This window comes from Fusarium odoratissimum (assembly GCF_000260195.1).
Source record: "Fusarium odoratissimum NRRL 54006 unplaced genomic scaffold supercont1.35, whole genome shotgun sequence".
Lineage (NCBI taxonomy): Eukaryota > Fungi > Ascomycota > Sordariomycetes > Hypocreales > Nectriaceae > Fusarium > Fusarium odoratissimum.
The window spans coordinates 138,844-161,101 of NW_022158718.1; the positions used below are offsets into that span (position 1 = coordinate 138,844).

The 22,258-nt window shown below is 47.6% G+C and overlaps 12 protein-coding genes across 12 annotated transcripts; 5 read left to right on the forward strand and 7 right to left on the reverse strand.

The window, feature by feature from the left end:
* Positions 1–391: 391 nt before the first annotated feature.
* FOIG_13707 (uncharacterized protein) lies at positions 392–679 on the reverse strand (the record flags this gene model as incomplete). The annotated part of the gene is made up of 1 exon (XM_031214868.1): positions 392–679. One exon carries the CDS (start codon positions 677–679, stop codon positions 392–394), a length of 288 nt encoding a protein of 95 aa, XP_031055384.1.
* A 747-nt stretch (positions 680–1,426) lies between these two features.
* Positions 1,427–2,342, forward strand: FOIG_13708 (uncharacterized protein; the record flags this gene model as incomplete). The annotated part of the gene is made up of 2 exons (XM_031214869.1): positions 1,427–1,905; positions 1,955–2,342. The coding sequence occupies 2 exons, from the start codon at positions 1,427–1,429 to the stop codon at positions 2,340–2,342; spliced, it is 867 nt and encodes a 288-aa protein (XP_031055385.1).
* Positions 2,343–2,961: 619 nt separating this feature from the next.
* Positions 2,962–4,244, reverse strand: FOIG_13709 (uncharacterized protein; the record flags this gene model as incomplete). The annotated part of the gene is made up of 3 exons (XM_031214870.1): positions 3,884–4,244; positions 3,431–3,820; positions 2,962–3,381 (listed from the first exon to the last, which is right to left on the reverse strand). Exons 1-3 carry the CDS (start codon positions 4,205–4,207, stop codon positions 2,962–2,964), a joined length of 1,134 nt encoding a protein of 377 aa, XP_031055386.1. The 5' UTR covers positions 4,208–4,244.
* Positions 4,245–5,367: 1,123 nt separating this feature from the next.
* FOIG_13710 (uncharacterized protein) lies at positions 5,368–6,681 on the reverse strand (the record flags this gene model as incomplete). The annotated part of the gene is made up of 1 exon (XM_031214871.1): positions 5,368–6,681. The coding sequence occupies one exon, from the start codon at positions 6,679–6,681 to the stop codon at positions 5,368–5,370; it is 1,314 nt and encodes a 437-aa protein (XP_031055387.1).
* A 1,334-nt stretch (positions 6,682–8,015) lies between these two features.
* On the reverse strand, positions 8,016–8,663 carry FOIG_13711 (uncharacterized protein; the record flags this gene model as incomplete). Its single annotated transcript, XM_031214872.1, has 1 exon — positions 8,016–8,663. One exon carries the CDS (start codon positions 8,661–8,663, stop codon positions 8,016–8,018), a length of 648 nt encoding a protein of 215 aa, XP_031055388.1.
* Positions 8,664–8,862: 199 nt separating this feature from the next.
* Positions 8,863–10,000, forward strand: FOIG_13712 (uncharacterized protein; the record flags this gene model as incomplete). The annotated part of the gene is made up of 2 exons (XM_031214873.1): positions 8,863–9,475; positions 9,537–10,000. 2 exons carry the CDS (start codon positions 8,863–8,865, stop codon positions 9,998–10,000), a joined length of 1,077 nt encoding a protein of 358 aa, XP_031055389.1.
* A 272-nt stretch (positions 10,001–10,272) lies between these two features.
* FOIG_13713 (endoribonuclease L-PSP) lies at positions 10,273–10,782 on the forward strand (the record flags this gene model as incomplete). Its single annotated transcript, XM_031214874.1, has 3 exons — positions 10,273–10,437; positions 10,489–10,641; positions 10,705–10,782. The coding sequence occupies 3 exons, from the start codon at positions 10,273–10,275 to the stop codon at positions 10,780–10,782; spliced, it is 396 nt and encodes a 131-aa protein (XP_031055390.1).
* Positions 10,783–11,515: 733 nt separating this feature from the next.
* On the reverse strand, positions 11,516–13,054 carry FOIG_13714 (uncharacterized protein; the record flags this gene model as incomplete). Its single annotated transcript, XM_031214875.1, has 1 exon — positions 11,516–13,054. One exon carries the CDS (start codon positions 13,052–13,054, stop codon positions 11,516–11,518), a length of 1,539 nt encoding a protein of 512 aa, XP_031055391.1.
* A 1,150-nt stretch (positions 13,055–14,204) lies between these two features.
* On the reverse strand, positions 14,205–15,113 carry FOIG_13715 (uncharacterized protein; the record flags this gene model as incomplete). The annotated part of the gene is made up of 1 exon (XM_031214876.1): positions 14,205–15,113. The coding sequence occupies one exon, from the start codon at positions 15,111–15,113 to the stop codon at positions 14,205–14,207; it is 909 nt and encodes a 302-aa protein (XP_031055392.1).
* A 374-nt stretch (positions 15,114–15,487) lies between these two features.
* On the forward strand, positions 15,488–18,089 carry FOIG_13716 (uncharacterized protein). The gene is made up of 2 exons (XM_031214877.1): positions 15,488–15,634; positions 15,709–18,089. Exons 1-2 carry the CDS (start codon positions 15,530–15,532, stop codon positions 17,974–17,976), a joined length of 2,373 nt encoding a protein of 790 aa, XP_031055393.1. The 5' UTR covers positions 15,488–15,529; the 3' UTR covers positions 17,977–18,089.
* Positions 18,090–18,110: 21 nt separating this feature from the next.
* On the reverse strand, positions 18,111–19,912 carry FOIG_13717 (uncharacterized protein; the record flags this gene model as incomplete). Its single annotated transcript, XM_031214878.1, has 6 exons — positions 18,111–18,408; positions 18,473–18,728; positions 18,809–19,332; positions 19,385–19,513; positions 19,591–19,648; positions 19,699–19,912. 6 exons carry the CDS (start codon positions 19,910–19,912, stop codon positions 18,117–18,119), a joined length of 1,473 nt encoding a protein of 490 aa, XP_031055394.1. The 3' UTR covers positions 18,111–18,116.
* Positions 19,913–20,251: 339 nt separating this feature from the next.
* On the forward strand, positions 20,252–21,928 carry FOIG_13718 (uncharacterized protein; the record flags this gene model as incomplete). Its single annotated transcript, XM_031214879.1, has 4 exons — positions 20,252–20,532; positions 20,607–20,738; positions 20,801–21,575; positions 21,641–21,928. The coding sequence occupies 4 exons, from the start codon at positions 20,252–20,254 to the stop codon at positions 21,926–21,928; spliced, it is 1,476 nt and encodes a 491-aa protein (XP_031055395.1).
* Between the last annotated feature and the right edge of the window lie 330 nt (positions 21,929–22,258).

The window sequence follows — 22,258 nt, forward strand, 5'->3', positions numbered from 1 at the left end:
CTCCATCTCAGAATGCACGCCCTTCAGGTTATGTCCACAACGTACCACAATGCTCGAAGTGTTGGGGACTTCCGCCCCCTTAGGATTATTAATTCTGGTACAGGAATTTCTGGGAGGTATTCTGGTATTATGGTACTAGAAGGCCTATGAAATGCTGATTTCAAGACATATGAAAGGAATGAAGGACTAGGAGAAACCTGGTTTCAAAACCGCTGCCTTGGCTGTGCTTGTGATGTTCCTCGTAAGTATTCTACCAATGACTAAAACTATGCTGTGGTAAGGTAAGGCGCGTGATGCAAGGATGAGCGGTCAGGTCTATCAACTCAGAATAATCCTCTCAAAAATACACTACAAGCAGCATACCAACTGCCCACTCAACAGCTTCGTAACTTCAATAGCACTTATCCAATTCTCCATTTCTGAGGAAGGCATAACGATTGCCATGGTCGTGGGTCCGGGAGGAGTCCACCCATCGAGGGCTTTCAAAATGTCTAGAAAATGTAACCTGCATGGAGCCTGGCCAGATGACCATAACTCTCTCATCCACTGTGCCTTGCTTATAACAGATGCGACAACTTCCAGACCAAACCATGCAAAGCGTGTATGTATCGATATGCTCTATCAGGTCAACCACGGCTTCTGATTGCACCTGCATCGTCTTGGTGGCCTGATAGTGCATTTTGGATAAGGCTTTAATGATGTATTTGCCAAGCGACTCAATGACTATACTCGGGCTCCCATTGCGAACGTAGGTTTCTGATCTTATATAAAACGTTGATCTGAATAAATGAATAGGCTGGAAGGGAGGCTATAGTTGCATATAAAATAGTTTTGATAGCCCGGAATTACCCACGTTAAACGAAAACCTTAAGTAAGCTTAAGGTCAACATCGGTTGTTTCCATAATAACTAGTCCGGGAGACCAAGCTCTTGGGGTGTTGCTTCCATGAGCTGGAGACTGTTAATTTATCAACCTATATATGGTTGTTTAGTTATTGCACGACCCTTATGCCATTGACCCAACCACTACCAGCTGTTTGAGCTTATTCCTTAAACAAATATGGCAGGGGAAATATATCACATGAATAATACTCGCGGCTTCAAAACCTGATTTTAGCGGCGCAGCTTGATATCCTTCAACTGTGCCACACCAACCTAGGCTCAATGCAGCAGGTAGAACCTGTCCTTTTGATTCCAGTCAGTATTATGGCCTTAAAGGAGATACCTAATTGGACATACAAAGCACGGTAGGGCAGTCAATGCGCCACTTTGCATTCTAAAATCCAGCGTAATTTGGAAATTCCAATACTTAACTAGACATTCAGCCAGTGTTTTCATATCTGATTTTATCAATATAAATAATCTGGCTTTATTTCACTATATTGGAACACTGCTTCCCCCAGAAACCTCCAGAGCCTTCCAACAAGATGCCCACTGTAACATCGGTCACTCAGGCCAAGATAACCAATTTTGGGCCACTAACAACAACCTATACGGCGCCAGCATCATGTGCCACAGCAACAAACCACCTTTACTTGGCTGATTATAGCGACAAGCCCGAATATCTCTGGGCTTACCCTACCTGCACAATGCAGCTGTATGGGAAATGCATACCGTCCGGAGATCAATACGATCATCTCATCACAGCAACATATGCCAAGACCCTTGACATTGGCTTTTATCATTATTACTCACCGGGCCTATATTGCCCTTCTAACTGGACAACCGCTGGGAAATATGTCAAAGGAAATGGAGGCACTGCACAGATATCGGGGGATCTAACCAAGACGGAATCAGGAATCGTGCCGGCCAGGTGGGAGCCAGGTCGGCCATTCCCTACAGATCCGACAAGTGTTTGGAAACAGGTCTTGGAACCATCAGAGACACTAGCTGTTTGTTGCCCAAGGTAAGCTTCCGAATGCCTTTGAGGGGTAACGTGTCGCTAATGGATTTAGCGACTACACGCTTGACTTTAATGGAAACTGCTACTCAGTACTTGGTCCAATGTCTTCGTACGGATACACAGAGATATGCGGGTTTCTAAAACCGACCAGCGTGGTACCCATGACAAGCATGAGAGGAGACTTTCCTGTTGAAATCTATACACAACCTATTCCTCTAGCAACATTTACACGGGACTTGCAGACAGGAGAATTGAAGGGAGACGACATTGTTGTAACAAGGGTTCCAGCAGTGGCGCTTATTCATCAGGAATCGGATTTCACCAAAGCTAGTAAAGAAGATGGTACTAAAGAGAACTCGGCACAGAGTATGAATGAGAGCAGTTGCGCTATGCTCCTGTTCGTAATGGCGATGATTATAACACTTGTAATATCCGGGTAGCAAGAGTATAACTGAGAATAGGATTATTTCATTATTCTATATGTCGCGGTATGGAATGTAAGAGGTCTGCATCTGCACCAGAGCAAAAGGCCTATGATGCTTCTTGATACCTTCCTCACTCTGCTACGGAACAAATACCGTGGACCATGGTTGTGTTGTCAAACTATTGTATACGTTTGCACGCCGGCGGGATAAATATTGGTATTTCAAGGGCTGGTCGCGGGTTTTAATGAAACCAATTATCGCAACCGTCAAAATCACATTTCGGGAAGAGATGATCTAATTGCCAGTATAAGCCATTGAGAGAATATGGAAGGGACTTCAGAAACGCGGGAGTTGATAGGAATATTAAGTGCGATGGAGACGAAACCTATTGTGAGGCATAATCGCTGTTTTTGAACGATAGAAGACGAAGACAAGCAAAGCCGTTCGGCCTGCATCTGGCTGTTTGAGGATCAGGATAGCATATATTCTCTTATTGGGCGCGTAGCGGTTGATCAACAACAGCTACTCATGACCGCTGACTGCTATTTACTTTCTAACTATGTACACGCGAAATATTTCTCTGAATCGTAAAGGCATTCTTTTGATGCCTTAACTGTCCCAATCTGCTAAAAGTCTAGATAGTACCAAAGCCAGCGCTGGACGAGAGACCGGTAATACTGGAGTAAGCGGCAGCAGAAGCAACGTTCTTGCCGCTGAAGTTGGTCAGGAAATCGGTGTCGCTGCCTGAAAGTGTGCCAGAGCTTCCAAAGCCGTTGACTTGGCATACATGGCCGAGGTAAGATGAGCAGACGGCGTTGGCAGCGGTGCTGGGGCTCGAGAAGAGCTTACCAGCAAAGCTCGATGCCTCGAGTGGTGTAGCCACATTCTGGAAGATGTTGCCTTCAGCGACGACCTGGCCGCCAGCACCGATTTCGAAGGCGTGTCCGGCGTTATCGTACCAGTAGTTGTTGACGGCGTGGAGAAGGGTGTTTCCGCCGACCTTGGGGGCACGACCAGAGGTCTTATAAATGTAGTTGTTCTTGAAAGTAACGGTCTATTTAAATTAGCATCTTGTTAGACGGGAGAAAGGGAACGGTACGTACATCAGCAGAGCCTGTAAAATAAAGGCCCCAGTAGTGGTAGCCGTTGCATGTGGCAGACCAAGATGTAGCACCATCGAGCTTGTGGTTTGAGATAGTCACTCGGTTGCTTGGATTATTGCCGAGAACAATGTGTTGCCGGCCGATAAGTGACGTAGTAACATGGTCAATCCAAACAAGATCCGTGTTATCAAGGGCAATAGCATCGCCGCCCCAGACGTACTGAGGGTTAAGGTTTGTGATTTGAATGTTCTGGATGATGACATTCTTCGCACCCTTTGCAATATAAAGGCCCTTGCCCTTGATAATGCCCTTGCTTCCTACACCAACGAGACTTTTATTCGACCCAACGAGAATGGGGTTCAATGCAGCATTGTCATACTTGACACTGACCTGTGATAAGTTTGAGAGGTTAAAAAGGCTTCAGACCCAAGAGAAAAATAACTTGGCACTGACCTTAGGCGCGTTAGGCTGGTAATTGGTGCACCAGTCGTCTTTATTAATGGCAAGCTGACAGGCTGAAGCTGTGCCATATGGAGCGCAGCCAGTCGCGGTGGTCGTGCCTTCAGTTCCGGTGAAGTCAAAGGTTCGGTCCAAAATGATAACTCGGGCGGAGGAGTCGCCGAGATAAGACACGAGCTGGGCAGTTGTCGTAGGGGTAACAGCAGCGGCTGAGCCGCCACCTGTGACGCCTTTGGCAAAGCCTTCGGCGGCGCCTGTGACGCCAGCAGCTCGAACAAAGGCCGCAAGTGCGGGTGCGAAAAGTATTTCAAGTCTCATGGTGTGATGAAGAACGAAGCAATGAACTGGTTGAGAAATGATAGCCAAATATTCATATTGATCTGGATATTCATTAGCTTTTATATGAACCATTTGACATGGATGACGGATCACGGCATGTGGCTTACAACCACTACCGGACTAAAACCACTAAGCTTGTTGGCATGTAGATAGTTCCATAATCGTGGTTCAGGCCCTCCGCTGCTAGCTTCGGCGTAATACCTTGAGCAAGGCTAGATCGGAACATGCCAGCTCCGCATTTCCATTCTCGAACACTTCTATCCGTCACTCTATATACAGCAGATTGTCGAGGAGTGAGCTAGATGACAAGCTTACAATGTTAGACTGGAGTTGCTAAGTTAGTGTATTCGGTTATTGGTGCATAATTAGTTAGACATCTCCGAGCCAGTCAAGGACCACTTAACCTGTCAACGGGACTAAGGAAAAGGCGAGAGCATCTAGCCTTAAATGCAGCTTTATCTAAAGTTCAATAGTTTATTAACTATTTAGAAAAGTTGGTCTTCTTTTCAGCTGGCGATACATTAATATTTCAGTGCATATTCGAGTGACACCTAACTCTGTCTTGAATCCAACTTCTTCAGACGCGTTCACGAAGCCTCTACTAACTCCGAGATTGACTATCGGATAAGTCTCTTACGCTAGTTATCACGGCACACATATCCGACACATCCCACTTCCCGTGGTCATAAGACATTGTGCCAATATTTCCACCACTGGACGGTTGATAAGTTGCAGGTTGCGCCATGTAACCCTTTTTCCACGTTACGTAATTTTAAAGCCAACCTCCAAGTTTCTTATTCCCGTCTATTACCGACCAACCGATTTAGATGAAACACTCAGATGGATTCTCATATCCGAGGCTTTAATCTAAAATTACAGATAAAAGACTGGCCCAAGGATCACAGTTCAATAAGACCCTGCCTCAGCAGGGTGGCAACGAGTTGAGCCAGCGCATGGAGAGTAGGGTAAAAAGCAATAGGGGAACGTAGACACAAGTACATCAAGGGATATCGAGGAGAAAGTAATAGGGATAATATAAGAACACGAGTGAATGACTCATTATAATATAATTGAATTATTGAAAGAAAATATAAGGGAAAGTGAATAAGTAAAATTTCTTGCAATTAATACTAGAATCCTTAGCAATAACTCTTGGTTGTGGCTTTGGTAATCACTCCAGCCCTGATCAAGTCAACATAACTCCAGTAATCCCTCTGGATACCTTGTCCATCCACAGGCGTAGTAGAGTAAGACACAGCTGTCCAAAAAGCGCCACCAGCGACATACTTCTGCCACGCATAGCGCTGAGTATCAAAGATCGTCTTGCGATTAGGTACCGATAGTGTGTTGTTGTACATAGTCTGCAAGGACCATTCACCGACAAACACGGGGAACTTGGTCTCCTCAGCGAGATACTTTGCTTGTCCGCACACAGCAGGCGCCACATACTGAGAATAGGTCCCCGACGCGGCAAAGTAGTATACGTGCGAGTCGATGACGAGGTTGCGCTTCTTGTCGAACAGTGGAGACCAGAAGGCCGCGCCCTTGAAGTTATCTTGGAGCATGACTGGGATACGCTTGTCAACGGCTTCGACGCGCTGGAAAACACCGTTCATGTATGTGAGAATCCAGTTGGTCGCTTTGTCGGAGAGACCAGCTGCCGATCCAAAACCAGCCAAGTTATCACTGGCTTCGTTTAGAGGGGCGATCGTGAAGGCGTTCTTGTGGCCGCTTGCTTTAACGAAGTCGAGGACCTTGTCAACAGCCTTGAAGCTCCAAGCCAGATTGGTAGAATTATAGAACCAGCCATCATGCCCAAAAGCTTCGCCAATGTCGAGGTTGTTGATACCACCAGGTAAAGAGTGAAGGCCGATAATGATATGCATGTTATACCGTTCAATGGCATATTGAGTAATCCTGCGTAGATGTTCCTGCTGTTTGCCATGATAGAAAGCAGATCCAGGGACCTTGACCCAGGCGGCATAGGTGGTAGTGATGCGAAGGGTATTGACCCCGACCTTGGCAAGTGTATCAATGGTGGAAGTATTCAGAAAAGATTCGTAGCGCTTCTCCAAGATTGGACCACATTGTTTTCCAAGAGCCTGGCACAAGCCCCATTCATCGATTGTAGCAGCGGCCTTGGTGCCGAGAGAACTCCACCAGACGGGGTCGTGGGTCTTTTCCTTTGCAAGCCAGGCGCCCAGATTGACACCATTGGCCTTGAAAGTCTTCCAATTGATGAATTTACCGCTTTCGCATCCCTTGGGGAAGTTAAGCGCGTGCTCATATCGTTGATTGTGGGGTTTGACATGAGGAATGCTGAAGGGACATTGCTTCTGATACTTGGCAACCTTGCCATGTTGAGCCGCACTTGTTACAGAGTAATCAGGCTGTGGCGCCGCGATAGCGGTCGAGAACAGCAGAGCTGTAGAGAAAAATGAAGAAAGGTGCATGACGACGGAGGGTAGCTTGTTGATATGTTGCTGTTGCTCGAGACCCGACTAACTGGTTTTTGGCGAGACGATATCAGCTGTATTTCGCCATTCTTATATCTAGAGACTTACAGATAGAGACCTCAGTTATCGATCAGTGTTCCCGGAAAATCCGAAATAAGATAAATTGCTATCCACACAAGAGTAGAGGCAAGTTCAACGGTCAACTTGACTAATATCGGGAGGTATCCACAATTTGCCGTTTTTAACGAGCAGACCGTGACCGGCGTCAATAGTCTCAGCAATAGTTCACAGCTAGTCATATTTCACTAAACAAGCAGATAAAAAAGTCTTCAACAGCATCTATTAATACATAATTACAGTATTGCAATTGGCCCGGATTTTCCGGTTGAGCCCATATCATCAGTAATCGATCAAAGCATATCGCCATCCAGTCCTCGTAGCGCGATTGAGTGTTTTTTTTTACCGAGAGGCTGGTTCGCCACTGAATATCCATGACGCAGCTGTCGAATGGTGCATCGCGCATACATGCTTTTCTGACTTCATTCTGCTTTTGATGTAACTGGAGTACATTTTAGCAAGGGACTTCAAGGTTAAAGCACCTAAGTTGAGGTTATTCTAAAAGACTGTTGAGTATTAATCTGCTATTAATTGATAATGAAGGCTCATCTTGAACACTCTAGACTAAGATATAATAAGGCTCCTTTTCTCTTCCTTCTTTATAAATATGAATGTACATGTGTGTTGGGGGGTAAGGGACAGCTTAGCTATTTAAAGTTGTATAAAGATAGTATTAAGGAAATACATTAAAATCCACATATGGTAATTATCAGACCCATAACACTTCCTTCAGAATGACCCAACTCGCACTTACAAGTTCGCGCGGAATCCTCTTACGGGAGCACCGTTCAGACCCCCCTCCTTGGGTTTGTCTCCCAGCGGCAGCTCAGGATAGACCTCGCTAACCAACCCGATAATCTGAGGAGCCTGCAAGGATATATTTAATGCCCCATTCTTCACTTCCATATGCTAACTAGCGCTCTTATCATCCATCTTAACTCTTTAAAACAAAAGGTTAGCATCCAGATAGACAGGCAACAATACTTTATTCCTTACTTCGCTCCCGCACCTCCACCAAAACCCCAGCATCCAAAGCTTACTTCCACGCTACTATCAGTCTGTAATACGTTTAGAACTTGCTTCGCGGCTGACTCGTCGTTCTTAAATGACAAGTTTGCATCTGCAGCGACAGTAAAAGCCATCAGGTACGCGGGAAACTTTCCGTAGTTGGTCCGCACGTATTTTCCGAATTCGTTGTCACCAGATTCCACCCATTACTTGATGGCTTTAGCGCCAGGGCTCAGAAACGTGCCGGCCGGTATGTCGATGTCAAAGTCCTGGAACAGCTCGGCGTGTAACCATGATCGCACCACCATGGCAGAGAATGAGCCGCTGACGGTGGAACTCGACATGAAGTCAGATACCTCCTTGTTGCTCTTGGAGAAGCTAGATTCTACCTTGACTGAAGCGAACCGTGTCTGGGCTTCGGCGTGGAAGGCTCCCGAGATGCCGTGCTCTTCCTGTTTGTGATCGGTTGTCTGAGAGCTCACAGTGAAATCGATTCGAGTCCCTACATCAGCTCCTGAGTCACCGTCTCCGGCGCTGGCGCTTGTATCTAGTTTGGTCTTGATAACTGAGAATCCTTCTTCCTTGCTGCCTTCCACCCCCGTGATTATGTCCGGAGGGTTGTTCCCGGGTAAACGGCCTTCCAGCCGCTGAATCTCCGAGTCCAAAGGAGTCATACGCCCCTTGATCGACGTGCGCGAATTGGCTGCTCCACTAGCTGAAAGTTGGGCTGTACTCACGTCTGTTCGTGCTGTTTTCAAAGCTAGCTTTGCGTCGAGGACCTCCTGCTTCTTCGCTATGAGGTTTTTGACTGGAAGCTGCGGGCCGGGGACGAAGGAACGCTCAGCAGCGTACATCTTCTCCAGGGCGGTCTTCAACCTGTCCTCAGCTTTTTGCAACGGGTTTTCGGGTAGTGTCGAATTCGTGATCTTCTTGACTTCCTCTAATATCTTTTCGTCTTCCAGCGCAGCGATCTTTCATTGCGCCTTCTTGATTGCCAAGCCATCTTTTGGGTCCTTTGCATTCGTTACCAGTCCATCGCCTCGATACTGGATCATGTGGCCGGCCGTCTTCACGATGCTTGCTGCCTCTTTGGCCACTGTTCTTATTGAGGGCAAGAATTTCGGCGCATTGGCCCTGTATGGCGTTAGAAGCGTCAGCGCAAAGATCAATAACGTGACCGGTAGAAGCCCGACTTCAGGCAACGAGTCCAGGACCACACAGGATCGTGCTGTTACCCTAGAAGATGAGATACCTGATCCCGTCCCCAAGGAGCATCAAGTTAGGTGGTGGGAGTGGTCCAGTATTACTCTCTTGCCGTGCATCGTGGCCATGGTAGCATTCAAGTATTTGTATGGAATATCGCCGGCTTTGATCTTACTCAATGCATTCTTGGGACTTATCTGGGCCTTGGTCATCATTCAGGTCTTTGGAGCCAGTGGTATCAATCCTGTCGGGACTGTCGCTAAAGGATCACAATTTATCACTGGTGGCATTGCACGAAACCCTGCCGACAAAGCCATTTCGGCGACTGGGTCAAAGACTGTTCTCGTTGGAGCAACGTTGTCTTCGTGTGCTGCGAGTCAAGCAGGTGAACTCTGCCAAGATTTCAGAACCGGCTTCCTTCTAGGCACTCCAGCAAGGGCTCAGTGGCATGCACAAGTGCTAGGTACTCTGGTTGCTGTGTTCCTGACGCCAGCCATTTTCATCCTGTTCGCCAAGTATCACAGATGCCACGGCAACTCAGTGCCAGTTTGCTCTGCCCTCGGTCACGACGTGGCGAGTGGTCACCGAAGCTATCCTGGCACCTCAATTTCCCATTTCCCACTCCAGTTGGATCTTCAGCATGGTTTTCTCCGTGCTGGGTGTTGCTATTGTGATGCTGAAGCGATTTATACCACAAAAGCCAAACTTGAAGCAGTACCACGTTTGGATCCCCAATATGCCTCTGGTGGGACTGGCAATGACTATTGCTTCTTCTCAAACGGTTCTCACCCCCGCTATCGGGTCAGCGTTTGCAGCGACATGGGGCAAATTTTGGCCCAAGTTCCACGAGAGACTTTTATATCCTATTGCATCAGGCGGAATCGCTGGCGAGGGTGTTGGCTATGTCGTCTTGAGTATTCTCCAGATCGCTGGCGTGGGGGGCGACAAATATGGCACTATGCTTGGATCCTATGGAGGAGCTTGTTAATTCACCTCTTCACAGTTTGGTTGTTTTCGTTGTTTGGCTTCTTGCGATTTGAGTTTTGCATGTTGATGTTTATAAGATTAGGGCTATTATGATGGTGACTTTTCGCATACTAGTCGCTTAATAATACCGCTTATAGTAAATTTTGCCGCTTTTTAAAAGCTATCTTAGTAGAGGCCAATGCGAGATTATAAGAAATAGCATCTGTGATCTTTATTTGTTTTATGTTTTGCCACAATTTTACAAACTCTTATAGTATATCAAAAATACCAACAATGACCCCTCGATTTACTCCCGTCACGGCGCCGAATGCACCTGCCCCGTTACCGCAATTCTCAGCTGCTGTTACATACAACGGATTAGTATATTGTTCTGGGAATATTGGAATCAAGCCTGGTCAGGGCCTCGTCGTTGTTGAAGGAACCGTCAAAGACAGGGCTGTCAGTACTGCCTTAAGTGATGTAGGGGCCAGCGTTGACGCATAAGTTCAGATCCAAGCGCTTTCCAATATCAAGAACATTCTCGAAGCCGCCGGCAGTTCTATTGAAAATGTTATCAAGATGAATATCTATCTTACCAATATGGACAATTTCACACTCCTCAATGAAGCTTATGATATGTTTTTCACCCAAGACATTAAACCGGTGAGCACGAGTCTACAATATGGGCTCAACTTGGGTTGTAACTGAAGCTGACTTACTATGAAGGCTAGAACCTGTGTAGCTGTCTACCAGTTGCCACTGGGAACTGATGTTGAGATTGAGTGCACCGCATACCTGAATTAGTGCAGAGTGCGCCGTCAGAGAGTTTTCTTTAGCTATTACAAATATAAAGTTACACACAAGCGCTCCTCCCCCGATAACCGTCAGCACACTTTAGCTGCCAGTTATCACAACTAACCCCTAAACGAGTGCTATCCAGAATAACTGGCAAGTACAATCCTTGTAGGCGATGTCCATCCAGCTGGGTGTCGTGTAGTGGTTACGATTTCCCTTTTTGGGTTGCAAGAGCGCGACACGCCACCAAGACTCTTACCCCCCTCCCCTGGACGCCAGAAATTGACTCAAGTAGAGCGAGAAAGGGCCTATGGACCGGGGTCTTTGTGGGAGCTTGATATTTTATCTGAGCAAACTTCTGCTAACATGACCTCCGAAGTTATTGCTCAGGTAATTCAAGTCATCCACTCCGTTAGTTGACTTGATATTACTAAGTCAATAGATTAATTAATGAATACCTTTTTTTCAGCTGACATGCAGACAGGAATATACTTATTAAAACACGGACATGATAGTTGGCCTCGGCAGATTTCTGTTACAGGATATTGGGAGTTCCATAAAGAACAAACAAGCTGAATTGGTGGCAAGAAATTTACAGGATAGCGAGGTGGCAAAAACACTCCAACATAGCAGCTTGAAGCCCGAATGAAATCATAGAATCTCGGTTATAAAGATTGAGCAGAAAATAAATCCCGACATAGACATAACATTGGTATAGAATAAAATATATCAACCGGCAACCCTACTTGTAAGACTCTCTCTTAGGTGGCCAGATCATTTGACCCGTGGGTGACTTGACAAGCATTCCACCCTTCCAAACGTACTTAATATTTTTCTCGCTATCAAACAGATGGATGTTCTCTAGAGGATCCTCGTCAAGTGCAATGAGATCAGCATCCCATCCAACACGCACCAGGCCTTTCTGGGGTGTCAAGCGTCCCAGCGTCTCGGCCGAGTTGATAGTTCCAGCATCGATGGCCTGGAGAGGCGTGAGGCCAGCCTTGACGGCTAATGCAACTTCATGGCCGTTCTGACCATGGACAGTTAGGGATGTTGGGCCTGAGCCGGCGATGTCAGTGCCAAGAGCAATCTTGACGCCGTGACGCACAGCTGTCCTGTACGCCTCGAGATGAACCTTGGCGATTCCGACCATCTTTTCAGCTGTTTCGGGATTGAGGGAGTCGAGTTGCTTCAAGTTTGCCTCAAGGACGTATCTCGTGCTGATAAAGGTGGTGTTATGCTTGACCATCAACTCGGCAGCTTCGTCGTCTAGATAACTCCCATGCTCAATTGTGTGGGCGCCTGCTTTGACGGCTGCCATAATGCCTGCTTTTCCGTGCGCGTGAGCCGCAACAGCACGGTTATGTAGGGATGCCTCCTCTATCATAACAGCAAGCTCAGCATCCGAGTATTGCCTACAATGTGGATCATCCGTTCGGCTCAAGACACCACCAGTGGTGACAATCTTGATGCAGCTTGCTCCCCTTCGAATTTGCTGGCGAACAGCGCGGCGGCATTCATCTACTCCATCGGCAATGGCAAGTATAGAAACTCCTGGCCAAAAGTCCTGAGTTCCGCCGCCACCTCCTCCCTGACGGGAGTAAACATAGTCGGCGGGTAAGGTACAGGCATCACAGCTACCTGAAGTGATACCGATAGCAGCACCAGCGCCAAAAATGTTGGGCCCAAGGATAAGGCCTTTCTCTACCAAGGGGGCTACCTCTGTCGCATACGAGCCGACGTCTCGCACCGAGGTGAAGCCTGCCATGAGGGTCTCGTGCATATTGCGGGTGATGGCAGCACCCAACGTGACGGGATGAGTCAGGACCATGGCAGGAAAGTCAACATCAATAAGCCCAGCGAAATGGGTATGGCAGTCCCAAAGACCTGGCATCGGGTAGCCTACTTGGACCCGAGGCGCAGATTCAAGCACCTTGGGCAGCTGCGTCTGAGGTCCAACATAAGTTATCTTACCAGTTTCGACACACACACCCACAGCTACATTGTGGAGAGGCTCAGAACGTCCGGGGATAAGGCGCTTGGCGAAGATGCAGACTAGAGATAGTTTATCGTCCACAGTCAGGCCAGCAAAGTTTGGGGGCATAACATGCGAATGCTGGGATACTGGGCTTGAATGTGGGGTATCGACTGAGGTCCAGTCCTCAGCAGTGGTGTCCAATGGTGGGAAGTTGCTGTATGGGGTAGAGTGGTAGTGATATACAGACGATGGACGGTTGCCATGTTGCAGCTCAGGAGTCTTGTAGGCAAGATGAGGCTGCATGGTGTCCTGGGTGTTGCTGCTGCTGTTATTATTGTTGTTGCTGTTGTCCTTTAAGGAAACGATCATTGCAGGGTTACTAAACGGTGAACAAATAACTTGTTAAGTAGTTGATAGAAACTTATCGTAATCAAGAGGGTGTTTGCTTGTAGGATGCTAAAGGTTGAACTAAGTAACCATCAATTGTTTGCCTCCGGTTCCCTTGTACTATTACCGCACCGTAGAATATCTGCATTGAGTCGCGGTCTCGTTGGTCCGATTAGGCAGTTTATCCTCCGAGATACTGAAGGCGCTTGTTTGTAGGATACTGTAGGTTGAACCAATCAATCGTTACAGTAATTGTCTGCATCCTTCGTACTGTACAGTAAGAAGTCTAACTAACCCTCGAGTGGAGTTGCGGTCCCGTTGACCCGATCAGGCAATTCGTTCCACCTATCCAATCCTTCGAGACATTAAACCCAGCCACCAAATCCACTCCAGATTAGCCATGCAGTGCAGGTACTGTAGGGTATTTTCCTGGCTCTGCCTAAGTTACTTTAAACCATCAATATCTCTTTGTGAGATAAATCCAGGCAACACATCAGAGAACTTGGCTCTGACTACTGCCCTGTACTTAATGTGTCCAAAGCCTGTCCAATACGTTGGATTGCCAGTTCGACGACTGTTGAATCTTGCGAATAAACAAGGCGGAAACTTCCAGGCCGCTCGCATCCGGCAAACTGTGCAGCGAAAACTATTAGCAATTGCTTGAGATTTAGCTTGCCAAAATTATTTTTCTGACCTGTCCTGGATTCAAAAAAACTCCATTATCAATTAGCATTCGACAGAGTTGGATTTCAGGGCTCCCCATCCTTCCTGCCTCAAAGTTGTAAACCCAGCGGCTGAGGTCAATAAAGACGAACAAACCCGCATCAGCTCGCTGAAATGGGATTTTGTACTTATTCAGAGCCGTGGTCGTTCTTCGATATGCCTCCGTAAGCCTTGAGCAGTAGTTATCGAGGTAGTCTTGAATCACATCTAACTGCTGTAAGAAGCGTGTGACAAACCTGTCCGATGCCACGGTGAGCCAAGTGAACCATCTATGCACAAAGAAGAGGATAAAGTAAATAAAGAGTCCATATGCGTGCTTCGTTGTGCGTAGTGGGTGAAGTACTTACGCAGCTTGTGAGGCGGCGGCCTTGATGACTGGGTTTCTGGTGACGAGGAATCCCATTCGAAGACCACCCATGTTGAAGTCTTTGCTCATGCCGTAGAGGCAGTGTACATTTTGTTGGCTACTGGTAGATAAGATGCTAGTGAAGGGTGTAATATCGGCGTCGGCGTCGTCGTCGTCGTTGTTATTGTTGTCTGTCAGGGTAGACATAGCATAGATCTCATCGACTACGAGATGCATCCTTTTCCCAACGCACCATGAGGTCAGACCCTCGAGCGTCTGGGGGGAATAGCATCGGCCTTGGGGATTCGTGGGGTTGCAGAGAAATAGAACGCGACACTCTATTCCTCGATCTTCGAGGGCTGAGCAAGAGGCTATGTCCAAGGCTCTAATCAGTTCAGATAGACCGTTGGAGCCAAAGGGATCGGACAGGTCAACTGTAGAAACGGGGATGGTGGTGAGCCCAGCTCGTACTGTCATGTTATAGTTAAGCATGAAGAAATTCGGAGTCAGGTACAAGACACCTTGACCAGGATCGCACAAGGTCCACGCTACCATGTCCATGAGTGATGTCACGCCGTTAGCTGCTAAGATATGCCCGGCATGGACAGGCTCAGAGGGGCTGAAGAAGCGGTTAAAGTAGCCAGCAGCAGCCTCGAGAAGATCCTGAGACCCAGTAAGCGGACCATATGACAAGCACTCAGACATAGACAATGGCTCTTTCTCAGAATATGTAGCCATCCAATCTGTCATGAGTGAATTAAGAGCCCCGGAAAGATTAATCATGCCGTTCGGGCGCAAGATGGGGTGGTATTGAGGCTTGAGTTTAACCTCCTCCATCAGTTTCCCTACAGGGTCTTGGTGAAGAGCGGCCCGAGCTCGAGATGAAGGCATCAATTCGGTTGACATGGCTCTAGAGTCTAGAAGGAGAGATATAAGGCGATAAATTAGGATAGATAGATGAACTCCTGAGTTCAGGATGTTCTTTATGTGTGTCGAAAATCCGCCCAGAGTGCCAGGTATTTATTCTTGTGTTGACTGCACTAAAGTTGGATTCATCGTGGCCCAGTTTCGGCTTGTATGAGTGGAATTGTGGTACTGTGCGGATAATTTTCAGGCTTATCTGTTCCGCGATGGCTTGGTGCGGCTTATTATTTAGCGAGTGACCCCAATACGATAACGCAGCCAAGAACCACTTAGCTTAGCCCAATGCTAACAGGGTCTCGGTTAAAAGATGAGCTGAGCTTCTCTTGTCCTCGTACTTGCCCCGCATTCATCATTCAAATTAATTATTCATAACATTGCTCGATTTATAACTTTTGAACATGGTCAGGCTGTATTCTCACGCTCCAGCACCCGCACGGGTGAATAAGACGGATATTACACGGAGCAGAAATGGATGCGCCCGATGTCGCAGCAAGAGGAGAAAGGTCAGTCAATTGTAAATCCATGTATCTTGCCTTGGCATATACAAGCACTGGCTGACTCTGAGGTGACAAGACAGTGTGATGAGAAAAGGCCCTTCTGCAGCCGCTGCGTATCAGCCGGAATCGACTGTGAATATACCTCGATGGCCCTTAAATTCCGAGAGGCCACACAATGGGCCGCCGATAAAGTCGACCATCGCATCGCAAGCGTTTCATCTAAAGGCCGGCGTTGTTCAAGACAAGTCCGAAGCTCTCCTCCAAACGGAACGCCTCCCACGCATGTACATCCACAACAACCTTCTCTGGCAGTCGATACGTCGTGTAATGAGCAGTCTCAGTCTCACTCTCCGCCTCTACAAACTGCCTCACGTCTGACAGAGCAACAATGTGACAATACGATCATGGCTGCGACTGATTCCACGACGAACAATAATAGCGGTGCTTGGGAGCCTGTCTTGTACAATCAGAGCCTCGAGCTAGGTAATTCGGATGCCAACACCGATTATTTTGACTTCGACATGGGAATGGTCCAGTTGGGTTGTCCGGACAGTGATTTCATTAACGATCTTGTCGGGATCCAGTTCAACATGGACGATATAAGTATGGCGCAACTTCCATGGGAGCCCCCAATATCCCAACCTGAACAACCATTGAGAGAACCGCAGACGGAGGAGAGTCGAGAAAAGAGAGCTGTCACTGCCACCGCAACTCTGCCTCAAGTTCAACAAATAACGCCAGGTCTCGCTATAGACCAACATTCAACTCCCTCGCCATCGCCCATGATCAACCAGTGTCAACTACCATCACCAGATGATTCTCAGACCTGCCATTCAGCTGCCAGTATAGGTTCAATCCATCTATCCCGGCCAACACAGCCATCGACTATCAAGATCGTACATGGCGATAGACTCTACCTGGCCCACTTCAGAATCACTATCGTCAAGGCGTTTCCAGTGCAGCCTACCTATCTATGGAGCTTGGTTCTGAAGTGTAAGCCGCTATACTGCGCCGCACTAGCCCTTGCAGCAGCGAATCTCGCTAATCTTCATGGGAGGCATTCCAACGACGGCACCTGGATCCCTATGCCTACACATTTCAACAAAGCAACTGTGTTTCTCGAGCAGAGTAAGGCCTCGTTGGAATCTAGCTCAGCGGCGTCACCGCCATTACAGGCTCGTCTGATTACCATGTTCTTAATGGAATACTATGAACTAGAGTGTGGTTCCATCAGCAGCGTATGGCAGACGCTGTCCGTGCTCGATAATGCTTTCCTGACGCAACAGGACATTATCTTGTCGTTACCTGAATCAGATATTCTCTTCCAATGGTGGTTGCATCTTAGATCCTTCGCCACTTGGCCCCGAGTTCCGTATCACGTTTGCGTCGCCGAGCATCCCACAGGATCACTAATTAGGAGCTTGGAGACAAGATTCTTGACAGCTTCCCAAATGATCAACGTCGTAGGTACAAAAGCCGAACATATATGGTGGAGAATCCTAATTGTTAAATGTTTTGGCAATTCTGGCGAGACCACACCTCAAGTACTGAACACGTTCAAAGACTGGTTTGCAATCCTGAAAGGGAACCTCGTTGAGCATGGAGATCAGATCCCTGTAACGTTTATGGATGACACTGAAACTCACGACGAGCTCAAGGAGCTCAGAACAACCCTGTTGAGTTGCGTACCCCCTGAGGATTTCCATTCAGATTTACTGGCGGAGTGTCAAGGCCAGGACACGGACAGTTCATACAACCTCGAACCTTTGGTCCTTTCTAGTCATGGTCGGGCAATGGAGATGGCTGAATATGCATTTGCGCAGATACTGTGCGATTCTGGCCTACTCAGAAGATTATTAGATCCTACAACGAACAACAAGCGACAATTTCCCAAGCAAGAGTCAATGGTCGCCGAAAAGCACCATTCTTGGGCGAGACTGATAGCGCGTATTGCGCTCGGCCTGGACTTATCCAGATGTGCCAAGGAAAACAACTTCCGGAGAGGCATACTCCATTTTTTGTTTTGCGCTGGCCTCATGATACCAGGCAGTTTGTCGTATGACCTGATTGAGCACATTGTTAAGGGACTGATGGATACGCATGCTAAATCAGAGGGACCGTTTTATCCCTTGCACGGTTTCATGCCTTTTATACAGACCATTAGACAAGAGTCGAGAAAAGGGCGCACTATCTTCCTGGCTTGTATGACGCATGATGAGTGGGCGTCAAAGGACAGCTTATTCTCCACTGCTGCGGGAGCGCACATGATAGCATTTGGCCGTGAAGATAATGGCCAATATTTCGGCGATCTGGTACCTATTGCTGAGGTGCCAACTCTACAACTTTAAGATTTGGAAACTGTGGATTGTTTTAATTGCTAAATGACAATGTGGGCATGCAAAGAGTTGTGTGAATAAATCCTGGACTGTGCCGAGAGCCACTCACTAATACATCATTGCGGCTTTATAATATTTACAAAGTTCCTTGGCTATCCATAAGCTGTTTGATCTGCATTGCCTGAAGTCCCAAGCCAAGTTCTTAGCACGGCACCCACTGCTTCAGGCTGGTGATAGGGTGCGAAATGCCCAGCTTCATCAATGGCATACAGCGCTAGACGTTCTGTCCCTTTCCAAAACCCGCCCCGTTTCACATCCCAACCTTGGACATCCGACGTGATGTCTCCTTTTCGAATATACCAGTCTTGGTAACCCTGGCTTCGGTAGCGTGCCTGGCCATGCCAAGGCTGCTCATCCAACATTCGCATTTGACCAGGTGTATTACTAGATCCAAGGTCAGGCCATTTTGAAGACATACAAAGTAAAGATGTACAGAATATGGACTCACATGATAATATCATTATTTCCATTAATCACCAAAATTCGAATATTGGTATTGTCGAGGAGCCAAGTCATTTCTCGTGTAACTGGCAAGAAGAGACTCTTTGCGCGTTGCCAACGCATCCCGGTATCGAAATCGATGAGCTCGAATGGGGAGTAAGGCTGTCCAAGCTGCTCTTGAACCCAAGGTTGATTGAAGAATTTCCAAGAGCGCCCATGAGCGAAGTTTGAGCATAGGGGAGGACTCTCGCAGGTATGGCGGTCTGCATCACTCTACGTTAGGAGTCATTTATCATTACAACAGAAGGTTCTCAACCCTCAAATAGAGAAGGGTTTGACCTACCATCATAAGGATCCCATCCTCCAGGAACAACTCCACTGAGGAAATGCTCACCCACTGTTTCCTCACATGCTTGAAATGCTCGCCCGCATACTAGCAGATCATAAGATTCGCGGCAGTAACTGCCTAGCAGTTCACAAGAAGGGACAGCGGCGGCCATATCCGCACAGGCCGACTCATTCATCAGAGGCGCCTTGCGGCCGTCTAGGGCCCAGTCAGTACAGAAGAAGTCATAATACCCTACACTTTGACGTGATGCGTCCACGTAACCATCTATAATCACGATAGAGGAAATGTTAATAAGTGACGTCTGGCCTTCAAGGGAAGCCATATAGTGCGCATAACCAAGAACATAGTGGCCGCCCATCGATTCACCGGCCAAGTTCCAAGAGCGACCGGACAGATTGGGAAAAACGTTTGTCGATAGGTGCGACAGGAAAGAGTAAACATCGCGGGCGCCTTGTTGTATGGTGACGGCAATATCGTCGCGATCAGTTATATGTGAGAATCCCACACCAATTGGTTGACTAGGAGTGTAAGGCAGTGATCTGATCCGTCTCGTGAATGGGAAAGGCATACTCGATATAAACAACATTGGCTCGGTCTGTGAAAGAGAATCTGCTGCGACTTGTAGAGTTGCCATCAGCGTTGACGACGCAAGGGCCGCTTCCCATAGTTAAGCCCAATTCTCCTGTTGCACCCGGTCCACTAGCCGAGAGTAGAAACATCCGTTAGTGACAGTCTCTTAATCAATCAAAACATTATTGCAGCTCTTCATAGCTTACCCGCTCATCCAGAGGACCAAAGGATCCGTCTCGGGGTCACGACGGCTTTCAAAGAACCCTACAACGTCAGTGTAAGCAGAGTCTCTGGAGAAGAGAATATGCATTTACAAAAGAACATGGACTTGTCAGCAGTGATGTTGACGGTCCCGGTCCAGAAACGAGAGCCTGCATCGCAGAGCCCATCTGTTTGCTCGCGAATGGTGAAAGTGGGATAGCTGAGAGGCTTCTGTTCACCGAGAGGCTTTTGTTGATGGCATTCAACATAACCTGTTGCGGCAGCCAGGCAGAGCAGTAGCCATCCCATTCTCCACAAGAGATACATTTGAAAAATTGGTTCGATAAGTATATAGATGACTGCCGTAACGCGTTGAATTGCAGATTGAGGCCATGCAAAACAGGAGGTAAACCACGATATTTCAGCTCGTTCTGCACCAATTGATGGATCATCCGCATTGGCCCCATCCGATACCTCGGGATGCGCACCAAGGCACCCGTTATGGTCTAGTCAATCTCATGGACCCATCTATCAACAAGCGAGGGCCAGGATCGGACCATCATTGATAATCTCTCTTTATGACATCCTCACATGTACAATAAATAACAGTGCTTTGGCTTCCCTTGGACGAGATTTTAATCGACTATACACTCATCCAATCTAACAATGAAGTACACATTCTTCACCATTCTTTGGTGTGTCGTCGCACCGGTTAATGGAGCACTTCACGCCTCTGCTCGCGCAGCCAACAAGTTCTTTTCTGGTCATTCTGGAGTGCCAGATTTCACGTTACGCCTGGGTTCCGACACGGCGAGAGTGTGCAATAGTTCTACTCCGGGCACATCAGGGTTTATCGAGACCAAAACGGACGAGTCATCTATCTTCTTCTGGGCTTATGAGAGCAAAAATGATCCCAAGAGAGATCCGGTCATTCTCTGGATGACCGGGTACGTATATGCACTCATTCTTTTGTGTTCTTCACACATTCCTTCCTAAAACTAACTGATATCTTGCCTTGCAGGGGCCCAGGTGGATCTTCAGCAGGTTATGGAAATTTGATGGAACTGGGACCGTGTCGCATTGCTCCTGAAGGTGGTTTCACTGTCGAGAATGAGTTTGGCTGGAACGCCAATGCGACGCTTCTTTTCGTTGAGTTCGTACACCTTCCATTTCATATAGAGCATCTTGTCTTGGAAGTACTGACACACAGTCAAGCCAGCCCATCACTGTAGGCTACTCCCATGGGGCGCATATGCCGGTTGATTTGGTTGAATCCTCCAAGATCATGGACCAGTTTCTCCGCCAATTCTTCGTCGCGTACCCCGAGCTTGCAGGTCTAGACTTTTACATCGCAGGCGAGTCCTATGGCGGATCGTGGGTTCCCGCTCTGGCGAATACCATCTTGAAGACGCAAGCGAGTCTAGATAAACCCAGACAGAGTCTGCAGGCACAGCCACCAAGGTATCAGTTTCTCACAGGTCCCTCAAGCAACATCCCTACCAAGCCCAAGATCAACCTCAAAGGTATAATGGTAGGGAACGGTCTTGTTCGTCTCTCGGTGCAGAATAGAGGTAGTTTCATGACCGTATGCTCGGGGCCAGATAGTCTCTTCAACGCATCGCAATGCGAAGAGTGGGCTCCACGAGCCATGTGGTGCGAGAACAATCTCGGCATTTGCGAGAGTAAGGGAATGACTTCTCAGGTTTGCAAAGACGCACAAGACAATTGCACCGCCATAGCCGACGTTGTCATTAACCAGATGGGCAGAAACCCATATGACTACAGGCAACATTGCAAAGGCCTTGATGGATGCTTTCCAGAAATGGCACACATAGACGAGTACCTGAATCGTCACGACATCAAGGAGGCTCTCGGAGTGCCGCAACATGTGAACTACACAGGCCTGTCGTATCCCGTCTTGGAACAATGGGAGAAGAATGGTGATTTATGGCGACGGAGCGATAATTATGTCAATTTCCTCCTGGAAGCGGTGAGTGGGCTTGTTGTGACACTCGTATCTTCAACTGAACACACTACTAACAGACAGCCATACAGAACATCCGCGTTCTAATCTACGTCGGCGATAAGGACTTGTACTCAAACGCTGCCGGTATGCGACTACTTGTTGACCACGGCTTGAGCTGGCACGGGCAACCATTGATGCGCCTGAGGGAGCTGACCCCTTGGTACGAGGGAGCCAATGTGGCTGGTCGATGGAAGTCGTATGAACCTCTTACCTTTGCTGAGATTGCCGAGGCCGGGCATTTGGCGCCATTTGACAAGTCTCGAGAGTCGCTGACGCTGATCAACTCGTGGATACAAGGGAACATACCTACCAAGTGATATATGTAGACAGATAGACGCTCGATATTATTTTTACATGGCCCAGCAAAGACAGAACGTCGTGACTGGGGCCTCCTTTTGGACTCATCATTTTCGCTGCAGTATTGGGATGTTTGGGATTGCGTGCTAATTGACTAGGACATAGGTAGTATTTGGTAAGACAATGCTGCTGTTTATTCTCCTAGGTCCATATGCTACTACTATAAGTAAAGCCTTTCTTTTTCGAGTTTTGTTCAAAGCCATATTAATATCTGTACGTGATCTTTTCTATTTACTTACTAACGTCTGCCGAGTAGGTATAGTAACCGAACTATCAAGCGATCCCCACAT

Excerpts from the sequence above, each read along its gene's own strand:
- FOIG_13716 (XM_031214877.1), top strand. The coding sequence starts at position 15,530 with ATGGTCAGGCTGTATTCTCACGCTCCAGCACCCGCACGGGTGAATAAG. Across the intron at positions 15,635-15,708 it reads GTCGCAGCAAGAGGAGAAAG|TGTGATGAGAAAAGGCCCTT; the intron begins GTCAGTCAATTG and ends GTGACAAGACAG.